A 12,090-nucleotide genomic window follows, 5' to 3' on the forward strand; every position below is an offset into this window, starting at 1 on the left:
ATGGTCCAGCTTTTGTTCATCAGTGCCTACAACAACTGACTCATATGCTTGGTATAAAGTGGAGGCTTCATACGGCATATAGACCCCAGAGTTCTGGTAAGGTAGAGAGAATGAATAGAACTATTAAGAATCAGTTGGCTAAATTGTGTCAGGAAACCCAACTTAAGTGGAACGTTCTCTTACCCATAGCTCTATTGCGAATCCGCAGTACACCTACCAGAAGGATGGGCCTCTCTCCTTTTGAAATCATGTATGGGCGACCACCTCCCGTGCTTGGTAACTTAAGGGGGGATTTGAGTCAGTTGGGAGAAGGAATTACCCGGCAGCAGGTTGTAGAGTTGGGTAAGACTATGGAGGAGGTACAGAAATGGGTACAAGATAGATTACCTGTGAATATTTATCCCCCAGTTCATAGTTACCACCCAGGAGACCAAGTGTGGATTAAAGAGTGGAATAATGTACCGTTAGGGCCCAAGTGGAGAGTTCCTTATGTTGTTCTTTTGTCTACCCCTACAGCGATAAAAGTAGCCGAAGTGACTCCGTGGATACATCACTCCAGGGTTAAACCAGAAGCAGTCAATTCTTGGCAAGCTACAGCAGATCCAGAGAATCCCTGCAAGATCCGGTTAAAGCGCACGACTCAGTTGGAGTGACGAGGAACCTTGTGGATTACAAATTTTATTGTTACAGAGATTTGGTAAGTGAGTGAGAAGGCCATAATAAAGCCTGTCCGCTCACCAACGAGTGTATAAGTCAGGAAAAGTCTCGAAGGGACCCCCGTGAAGACGAGCAGAACTCCATTCCCTGCAGCCCTTACATCCTGGAAGCTGAGGTGCCTTCGCACGGATGAAGACTGAGGATGACGACGAAAGATGTATTCTTAATAATGTTTTTATATGTGTATTTTTATATTCAGGAAGGTAGAGGTACCGACACTCCTAGCTGTGAGGTATGCATTAAGACTACAAGAACAGGTAACCATATTTCCCAGACCCTAATTTGGCATTCGCAATATGAGTGTAAAGGAGATGTATCAAGATGTAGATACTTAAATATAGAATATAGTGTGTGCCATTTAGGAGTAGGAGAACCTAAGTGCTTCAGTCCAGAGTATCAACCCTGTACGATTTGGTTGACTCTCAGGAATGGAGATCCTCAGGGGACCCTAATTAATAAAACGGTATTAGAATTCGTATATTCTTCAGGTGTTCTGCTATTTCATGCGTGTAAAGCGATATCAAGTGGTAGAAAGCCGTGGAATGTATGTGGGGATCTTAGATGGGAGAGAACGTATGGGTCTAACGATAAATATATTTGTCCCAGTAGTAAAAATAAGTATGTGAGTCCTAGATGCCCAAATAGAGATTATAACTTTTGCCCATATTGGTCTTGTGTGGGGTGGGCAACTTGGGGACAGACAGTAGACAAGGACATGATTGTGACTAAGTTGCCTACCAGCCCATATTGTAAGTCTATGGAATGCAATCCAGTCCATATACGTATAAATAACCCTGACAAGTTCTTAGATAAATATGGTAATTTATTTGGGTTTCAAATATATGGGACGGGTTTAGACCCTGGGACAGTATTGTTTATAGGGATAGAGACTGATACGGTAACCTCCCAAACTCATCAAGTATACCATTCCTTTTACGAAGAGATGAGCATAGATAATAAGATCCCCCATAATGCTAAAAACCTGTTCATTGATTTAGCCGAAAGTATTGCCGGTAGTCTTAATGTTACCAACTGCTATGTGTGTGGAGGTACTAACATGGGAGATCAATGGCCTTGGGAAGCAAAGGAGGTAATGTCTGGTTCTGAGGCAGTTGACCAATTAATATCTACACAAGCCGATTATCATATGAGTGTTAGAGGTAAATCTGAGTGGAGATTAAAGACCTCCATCATAGGTTATGTTTGCATAGCGAGGAAAGGAATGATGTATAATACTTCTGTAGGAGAATTAACTTGTCTAGGGCAAAAAGCTTATGATGATGATACAAAGAATACAACTTGGTGGTCGGCTTCAAATGTCTCAGAACCATCTAACCCGTTTGCTAGATACGCCAATTTAAAGGATGTGTGGTTTGATCTATCCATCACATCTAACTGGAGAGCCCCAGCAAATTTGTACTGGATCTGTGGTAAGAAAGCCTATTCGGAGTTGCCACAGGACTGGGAAGGGGCATGTGTGTTGGGTATGCTCAAACCATCCTTCTTCTTGTTACCTATTGAAACAGGTGAGACTTTTTAGAGATAGGCGCCTGGGAAGATGATGAATGGCCTCCCCAGCGTATTATAGATTACTATGGGCCAGCCACGTGGGCAGAGGATGGTACCTTTGGTTATAGAACCCCAATTTATATGCTCAACCGTATTATAAGATTACAGGCAGTGGTTGAGATCATTACTAACGAGACATCACAAGCGCTCAATCTTCTAGCGAAGCATAATACCAGGATGAGGACAGCAGTATACCAAAATAGATTAGCTTTGGATTACCTTTTGGCAGTAGAGGGAGGTGTATGTGGGAAGTTTAACCTGAGCAATTGCTGTCTTCAAATAGATGACGAAGGGCAAGCAATAGCTGAGCTTACTAGCCATATGGTTAAACTAGCGCATGTGCCTACTCAGGTGTGGAAAGGGTACAATCCAAGTAGTTGGTTTGGTAGCTGGTATGAGTGGTTTGGAGGGCTTAAGGCAGTGGTAGGTGGAGTCCTACTGATTTTAATGTTGTGTCTACTCCTGCCATGTCTTATACCTTTAGTAGTTAGGTCTGTGCAAAGCCTGATAGAAAATATAGCAGAGAGGAAGGCTGCTGCACAGATAATGGCAATTTATAAATATAAGGCTCTAGATCAGGGAGAACCAATGCAGGAAGATGAGTGTTGAAGATTCACATCATAGATAAGTCTGATCTGGTTCATGGTAACTTGCGGTGTATGCAAACCAAGGTTAAGTGATGCCTCAAGTAATTGTGAAATATCAAGAGGCATCAAAGGGGGGAATGTGGTGGAATCTCGGTAAAAATAAATTTAGTAGGCCGAGATTACCACGGGGCATGTGTACGTGCATATGCTGACGTATCGATCAGTTGGTTGCACGAGGCAAGATACGATCAGTAGTGTACGGAGCATGTGCAAGAATACAGGATGTAGTATTCCCCTCCTCCATTGTGCTGGACAGGCCATGCGGTCAAGCAGGAAGTTAATTCTTATTTGTATTTGATTGGTCAAGAGAATGTGCGGGTGGAGCTTAATATGGGAGGAGTTATGTGCCTATATAAGGAGCCTGCACTATTGTCCGGGGCTCAGAACTTGCTGTATTTTGGTGACATTAGTCCCTCTGAGTCCCGATCGGTGAACCGAATAAAGAATCTCTTCCTTCCTGAAGAAACCTGTGTCCATCTCTCTGTGCTTGGCTTCCGTCAGTTTCTCCGGTATCAGAACCACACGTACAATACACACTAGGAGGGGGAGCTCCTGCCCCTCCTTCCGTTCTGCATAGGAGCGCCGGGTGTCACATGACTACCCAGCGCTCAGTGTGAGCACACCACCAGCGAGAGGCCACCCCCCTTCCCTGCTCTAACAGGTAAAGTGGCCATCAGAGAGAGACATGGGAGGGGGGCATTGGGGACAGAAAGACATTGGATGGGGGCATCATGGGGGACAGAGAGACAGACATGGGGGACAGAAAGACATGAGAGAGGACATGGGGGAGAGAAAGACATGGGATGGGGACATAGGAGGGGGCATGGGGACAGAGACATGGGGAGAGAGAGAGACACATGGGGAGAGAGACATTGGAGGGAGGCATGGGGGGTATCATGGGAGAGAGAGAGAGACATGGGAGGGGAAAGGGCGGAGAGACATGGGAGGGGCATGGGGGAGAAAGGGACAGTGAGAGAGACATGGGGAGAGTGACATGGGAGGGGGAATGGGGAAAGGAGAGAGACATGGGGGGGAACCCCACCAGCCACACCTGGGGTTAGGAGAGCACCTGGGTCACGGAGACGCCGGCCACCATCCACGCTGCAGCAGCCCTGAGGGAAGCCAGAAAGCCTCAACCGCCATCCCTCAAGCCGGGAGGGGGCATGGGGGAAAGAGACACAGATGGACGGGGCACATGAGGGGGAGAGTAAAGAAAAAGTGAAGCTTATAGATAGATTAAATGTATGTCCCCAGATTACATATTGTATGAGAATGAAACACATAATTTTAGTTTGTTTTGTTCTAGGATTCACCGACTTTCATACAGGTCACGGGCAGCACAGATAGCCAGTTATATTATTCTATCTACTCATCAGGTTAGCACAGAAACACAGTAGCACCGTACACAGCCAGCACAAAACCATCACACATTGACAGCACAAAATGATCACACACATTCTCATCACACAGAGCCAGCCCAGTGCTAACACACAGTTTCCATCACATGTACACAGCCCAATATCATCACACACAAACTATTCCAATCATACACAGACAGTCCAATACCCAATCACATGTGTAACGGATCACCTGGCACCCCGACTGGGTACCTCCGTTGAAGGATGCTCCTAGCGCTTCCTGAGGACTCCATGCACTGCAGCAGACACCACAACCACCGAACCGGAGAAGCATACGAATGCTCTCAAGCATATGAATGCTGTAAACAGCTGAACAGGAAATGCATACAATCAGCTTACACTCCTGGCAATCAGCATACAATCCAATTCCCCCAATAACGAGACGACACTTAGTTTTGAGGTCAAAATCATCCAAATTGGTCCAGTGGTTCAAAAGATAGATTGTAGTCCTTTGTGACCAAATGAAGCATGGCTTTTCTGCCCAAAACCAGTTCCACAGAGTCTTCTAGCCTGGAGATAATTGGGAAATAATCCAATTATCTCCAAGGACAGAGGCAAAACTCCATTGAACACATGGCAGAAAAAGACAATAAAATACATAAAAATATATAACTGTGCAGCCATTGCATAAAAAACATATCCCCAGATAGCTCAGATCTGAGCGCACATTATTACTGAATGGTGCTCAGATCACACACATACAGTTCAATTACCATGGAGCCAAAGTCTTTCCCATAGCCTTTCATTATACGAATGGGCTCCATGGCATAGCTATCTGGGGTATCACCGCTCAAACAGGGCAAGCACTGAATGACCAGGCTTTTGTGTCTTTGCAGGGGAAAATCAAGCTTTTTAATATGGGGCAACCAGGCTCCTCCAATGCAATGTGGCGAGATTTCTCCCCTTTAGATACAACGCTCTGCTGCTGAAGGGGGAGACCGACTGTCTCCCCTTTAGATACACAGCTCTGCTGCCGGAGGGGGAGACCGACTGTCTCCCCTTTGGCTAAACAGCCCTGTCGCTGGGGGGCAGGACCGACCATCCCTACCCCCTGTGCTGTAAGTGCAGAGACCACAGTCCCATCTGCACAGTTGTGGGGCTTACTGTCTCCCCTTGGTACATTAAGCTGTCGCTGGGGAGAGGGGGTAACAAGCTCCTCTCCCATATATACTTCCAGCCGCGGGGGAGGGAGACCGACTGTCTCCGCTCCCAATACAGAGTCCTGCTGCTGGGGAAAGGAGACTGGGCTCTCTATTCCCTGTAGGACACTCTGCCGCTGGGGAATGGAGACTGTGCTCCCAATTCCCTGCAGATCACACTGCCACTGGGGAATGGAGACTGGGCTCCCAATTCCCTGCAGATCACACTGCCGCTGGGGAATGGAGACTGGGCTCCCAATTCCCTGCAATTCACTCTGCTGCTGGGGGACAGGAGCAACTATCTCTGCCCCCTGTAACTCAGCCTGCCGCTGGGGAATGGAGACTGGGCTCCCAATTCCCAATAAATCATACTGCCGCTGGGGAATGGAGACTGGGCTCCCAATTCCCTGCAATTCACTCTGCTGCTGGGGGACAGGAGCAACTATCTCTGCCCCCTGTAACTCAGCCTGCCGCTGGGGAATGGAGACTGGGCTCCCAATTCCCTGCATATCACTCTGCCGCTGGGGAATGGAGACTGGGCTCCCAATTCCCTGCATATTACACTGCCGCTGGGGAATGGAGACTGGGCTCCCAATTCCCTGCAGGACCGGTGGAGAGACCTCGGGCCCATCTCCACCGGCCACCTGGGGTTCTTCCCAGTAAAACTTTACCATCTCGTCCCAGCTGAATTGGTCGTTCTCTGGGTCTGTCACTCTGCTCTCCTGTTGAGCCTTCTCACTGCATTGGAACAGCTGCTGGTAGCCCTATTCCAGCTCCATCTCCCGGGTCACCAGGTGGACTAGGTCTTGCTCAATTTCGTGAGTGTCGTCCCAGTCATACCTGCTCTCCCTCCACTCAAAGAGATCACTGAACCGGGCTTGTATAGGGCTCCCAAACTCGGGCTCTGAAAAAGACTCCCATAACAAGCCGGGACCATCAAACTCCTCTCCCTCTGGCTTGTCATGCTCGGCTGTCCAGGGCAGGTACTGTGCCCCATACCACCAGAGCGCCTGGTAGGCATCTTCTAGCCACATCTCCTGCCATACTAGGTGTTCCAATTTCTTCACCCATTCCTCCAGGGGCTGCTCTCCCAGGAAGGGCATCCGCAGGGCTACTCGCTTCTGTAACCGCTGGTCTTCCTTGGGGAATCTCTCGTCCCAGTGGTACTCCACAATACCCAGTGCCTGGTACCAGATGCCTTTGCGAACTGCATCTCGGTCATCCATGACCCCCTCATCGTACTCCACTGCTGGTTCCATCCTGGTGCTGTCAGGGTCGCTGTACTGGGACATGCGTTGCCCTCAAATTGTAAAATCCAAAGAAATGGTGTCTCCTGTAGCTGTCCTTCTGGCTGTAGGAACGATCCCACCGCTGACAACAATGTAACGGATCACCTGGCACCCCGACTGGGTATCTCCGTTGAAGGATGCTCCTAGCGCTTCCTGAGGACTCTAAGCACTGCAGCAGACACCACAACCACCGAACCGGAGAAGCATACGAATACTATCAAGCATATGAATTCTGTAAACAGCTGAACAGGAAAAGCATACAATCAGCTTACACTCCTGGCAATCAGCATACAATCCAATTCCCCCAATAACGAGACGACACTTCGTTTTGAGGTCAAGCAGAACAGACAGAGCTGTGGGTTTATTATTCTTATATACACATTAGTACCACCCACATGGTTTTGGAAAACAACCAATAAACATGTACAATACACTCAGACACTCCCACACAAAATCCTCCCCTCTGCCTGTGATACAATTACCTTACACAATGGGTAATGTAATTATCACAAGCAGAGAAATACAGTTTTTCCACATTATTCATAACTTTAAAAGTATGCATCACATTCACATACATTTTCAGAATCACCATACTCCAAATACAAACATACATCAAAATCATACAAATTGGTCCAGTGGTTAAAAATATAGATTGTAGTCCTTTGTGACCAAATGGAGCATGGCTTTTCTGCCCAAAACCAGTTCCACAGAGTCTTCTATCCTGGAGATAATTGGGAAGTAATCCAATTATCTCCAAGGACAGAGGCAAAACTCCATTGAACACATGGCAGCAAAAGACAATAAAATACATAAAAATATATAACTGTGCAGCCATTGCATAAAACAGGTACATTCAACATATCCCCAGATAGCTCAGATCTGAGCGCACATTACTACTGAATGGCGCTCAGATCACACACATACAGTTCAATTACCATGGAGACAACGTTTTTCCCATAGTCTTTCATTATACGAATGGGCTCCATGGCATAGCTATCTGGGGTATCACCCTGCTTTCGTGTCTTTGCAGGGGAAAATCAAGCTTTTTAATATGGGGCCATAGTCCAGAGGCAACAGGCGGGCAACCAGGCTCCTCCAATGCAATGTGGCGAGATTGGTCTCGTCACAACATGCAGTCCCCTTTACACTCAGACAGCCAAATATATCACACACAAACTGTAACCATTTCACTCAGACAGCCCAATATGCAGTGCCCATTGCACCCAGACACCCCTAGTACATCACATGCAGTTCCCACTATACTCAGACAACCAAGGTTTTTGTTATAAAAAAAAAAGATACCAGTAAAGACTCCAGATTGTAATATTGTGTCTGAGTGCCTTGGGGCAGCTGTGTGATGCGGCCTTTAAGAATTTAGCCGTGGCGGGTTGCAGATGTGTCACTAAGAGTGTGAGAGCGGCCAATGTAACTTCTTTGTTGCCACTGGAAATCTCGTCCGGCATCTTTTCCCCTCTTGCATGGTACATGCACATGCATGGTACATGCAAGAGGCTGTTTGAAGTCCTGGGGCAAGTCCTGTAAATGCAATCTCAGTGTTGGGCTAAGTCCTGGGTGCTGGGGTGGGTACTGGGACAAATCTTGTGAGTGCAATCTCAGTGCTAGGGCAAGTCCTGTGAGTGCAAACTCAGTGCTCGGGTAAGTCCTGGTTGCTGTAGCAAATCCTGGGAGTGCAATCTGTGTGCTTGGGTAAATTAATATATGCCCCCACTATATACAAAGGGTTATGTCTCCCACACTGCCCTGATATATATACCCTTGCACAGGGCAATTGAAATAACCTAGTGTACATTAAGCATGTGCATGGGGAAAATATTCGGCTCGGTTCGGCATTTCGAAATTCAGGACTTCATTAATTCGGGACTTCGGCACTTCGGCACTTGAACACTTCGGAACTTCGGAAACTTCGGAACTTAGACACTTCGGCAACTTCGGCACTTCGGCAACTTCGGCACTTCGGCAACTTCGGAACTTCAGCAACTTCGGAACTCCAGCATTTCGCGACTTTTGTTGCAGCTGCTTGGTAGATAACTCCCTAATTCCCACGGTATTAGGGAGTTATCTACCAAAAGGCTGAAAGACCTAAATTGGTCTTTCAGCCAAATTTACTAATACTTATTAAAAATTACTTAGTATTAGTAAATTGTGCCCCTACTCGCTATACCGCGAGTAGGGGCATGTCTATTGAACAGTGAGCAGCCTGTGGCTGTACCGTCTGTATCTTCTAGATAACAAGTACAGGGTTGTGTGCACATATTTTTTATATGTTCAAAATTTAGTTTCACCAATACTACAGGACATGTATAAAACACCTGGGAAATGTGTCTGATGATTTTTTTTCAACAATAATCTTGTTGTATCTTGCAGACATACCATAACCACTTCAGCTTACTGTTATGGTTTAGTAGCAAATACAATGTTTCTGCACTCTTACTTTGTAAAGGTCAACATTTTATTTGCATCTGCATGACATGACTATTTTGATAAATGTTTGGATCTGTAACTCCACTTCTCCCTTCACTAATATCAGTTCACTGGCACAGCACAGCTATGCATAGCGTAAAAGCCTAAATATTTGCTTAGGGTGACACACACAGTGTATGTTAACCATATAAAATTGTGCATGGTTCAATGAGGAAGTGAAGAGCCTTGAAATAAACTGATTAGTCAGGTAGGCGGAGTTAGAGCTCCAAACATTTAATTAGACTGTAAAAAAACAACAGCAATTTATAAGGTGAGTTAACAATCTGACTACCACATTCATTTGAAGTAGTTATGGTGTTTAAATCATCCCTTAGGTATTGCACTACATATTCCAAATAATTATTTTTACAAACTAATTGTATGTAGGTTAGACTATATCATAATAATATGTAATATGAACAGACAAAATCAACGTGACATACATTTTACAGGTAGCATTTCCCTATGATTGTGTGTGCAGCTAGGATGTCTAACATGTTCTATGTTAAATCAGTTTAATTCTTTCTATATGTTTGTAGTGTTTGTGTCCGACTGTGCTGGCCAACCCTTTAAATCCATGAACTGTAGGTGTTCCAAACGTCACAGAATGTCACAAAGACTGAGTTACATTGTATCTAGTTTAGAATATTCTTTCTTAACACCTATCCATTGATCCTATAATGCTATATGATAAATAGATTATTTTATTATACCATGGGTTTGGCATTATTTAGTAGTACAGTTATTCACTTAGCTCTCTGTCAGGACTTTTTCATTCTATACTAAATGAGCAATTGATGCATAGCTGGCATCTTGGTATGGTATCAAATGAGTTAAAATCCAGTGAATGCATGAAATTAAATATCTCAATGTATCAACAACAGATGGAGGAAAAAAACACAACATTTCATTGACATAAATTACACCTCCTGATCAGTTTCCAAGACATTCATAATGAAGATTGCTTTGTAGCTAGGGGCAGAGCAGGTCCATACTCCAGACCACCCCTTTGAGGCAGTCAAATGACAGGCAAGATGATCTGCTAAAAAGCTCACACTTAAGGAAACTGCAATTTATTTTCAGAGCAACTTCAGAGCCTGTGCACAGGGATTAGGAGACATCTCTTTCTCTCTCTGGATGCCTCTAGATTAGGATTGCTAATCAAGCTCCAGATACAAAGTCTCACTTCTGTAGAACATTCAGTAGAACGTTACATGAGATGGAAGATCTGTTCTATGGGAACTTACTGGTAAACCTTGCCAATGACACCCAATTCAACAGCAACACGTCAGTTGGACTAACTCACCTAAACAGTTCTTCTTCTGACCAGGCTCAAGCTCTGGGAGCTCCCAAATACAATAGACAGTTAAGGATCATCATCATGACCATCATCTTCGTTGTAGCATTGGTGGGGAACACAGTGGTGCTCTACAAGATCTGCTGTGGGAAAGACAAGAAGAGAAAGATCAACTTCCTCATCACCCACCTTGCCCTGGCAGATCTCTATGTGTCTGTGGTGACCCTGCTCTCTCAGATAATCTGGGAGCTTCTGGAGGATGAGTGGCTCCTGGGTGATGTGGCCTGCAGGATCTTCAAAGTTGTCCAGGTCTCTGGACTCATCGCCTCCTCTAATATCATTGCAATAGTTGCCCTGGAGAGGCATGATGTCATTATGAACCCTCTAAGTACCCCTCTGCCGACTCGTTACTTTGCAGCCATAGGGTGGCTGTTGTCTGTTCTACTGGCCATTCCCCAGGCTTTTGTCTTCAAGTTGACTACAGTTGAGCAAGGGCACCGATGTCAAAATGTTTTTGGACAGTTACCCAGGTGGCACTTCCAAGCCTACATCATCTACAACTCAGTTAATGTTTTCTTCTTACCTTTTTGCATCTTAATGGTAACTTACAGCCGTATCCTCTGGGTCATCTGGAGAAAGGGCAATGAAAGCCAACATCCAAAAGATCTGAAAGGAGATGGTGTGCTTCTGAACAACCGTGCCCAAGCCACCAAGAGACCTCTGAGACTGGTGGCCATTAATAGCTGCATCCCTAGGGCTAAGGTGAAGACACTTAAAATGACTCTGGTCATCATCATACTCTTCATAGTTTGTGAACTGCCTTATTTTATTGTGGAGATGAAAGTGGCGTTTGGGACCATCACTGGGCTGGACGAGCAGGTCATGGCTGTGCTGGGCATTTTCGTGGTGACCAATAGTGCGGTCAATCCCTATGTTTATCTCTTCTTCAGAACCAACAACGTGCTCCTCAGCAGGCTGGAGAAGAAGGTGTGCTTTGCCTGCTGCTTGGAGGAATACAGGGAGATGACATTCCCCAGGGACTTCTTTCCATCAGGTGCCCCCACCCCTCGGAGGGAGCCCTCCAGTACCACAACTACAATGGAGGTGGAGGCAACCACCCTACTACAGCGCTCATTCCTACAAACATCAGGGTCCACAGGGAAGGAGCCCTCGTCCATATTGGTCAGCTGTATGTGAAGGAGAAGGGGAAGCAATTCTAGTTCATCCATCAGAATATATGTAATACAGGGTGAATTATATAAGGACAGAGTACAAACATCTATATGTTGGATGTCTGTCTGAGTATGTATCTCTCTCTCTCTATGTATAGCCTGTCTGTCTGAGAGACTCTCTCTCTCTATGTATAGCCTGTCTGAGAGTCTCTTTCTTTCTTTCTCTTTCTCTCTCTCTTTCTGTATAGTCTGTCTGTTTGTCTGTCTGTGTATAGTCTGTCTGTGTGAAACTCTCTCTCTCTCTATGCATAGTCTGTCTGAGAGTCTCTCTTTCTTTCTCTCTCTCTCTCTTTCTGTATAG

The 12,090-nt window shown here is 45.6% G+C and overlaps 1 protein-coding gene across 1 annotated transcript; it reads left to right on the plus strand.

Moving 5' to 3' along the window:
* Positions 1–10,434: 10,434 nt before the first annotated feature.
* Positions 10,435–11,776, plus strand: GPR150 (G protein-coupled receptor 150). The gene has a single exon (XM_063456749.1). It carries the CDS (start codon positions 10,480–10,482, stop codon positions 11,752–11,754), a length of 1,275 nt encoding a protein of 424 aa, XP_063312819.1. The 5' UTR covers positions 10,435–10,479; the 3' UTR covers positions 11,755–11,776.
* Positions 11,777–12,090: the final 314 nt, after the last annotated feature.

This window comes from Pelobates fuscus, chromosome 5, assembly GCF_036172605.1.
Source record: "Pelobates fuscus isolate aPelFus1 chromosome 5, aPelFus1.pri, whole genome shotgun sequence".
Taxonomy (NCBI): Eukaryota; Metazoa; Chordata; class Amphibia; order Anura; family Pelobatidae; genus Pelobates; species Pelobates fuscus.

Bases quoted from the DNA above. Each gene is read 5' to 3' on its own strand.
- GPR150 (XM_063456749.1), top strand. From the start codon at position 10,480: ATGGAAGATCTGTTCTATGGGAACTTACTGGTAAACCTTGCCAATGAC.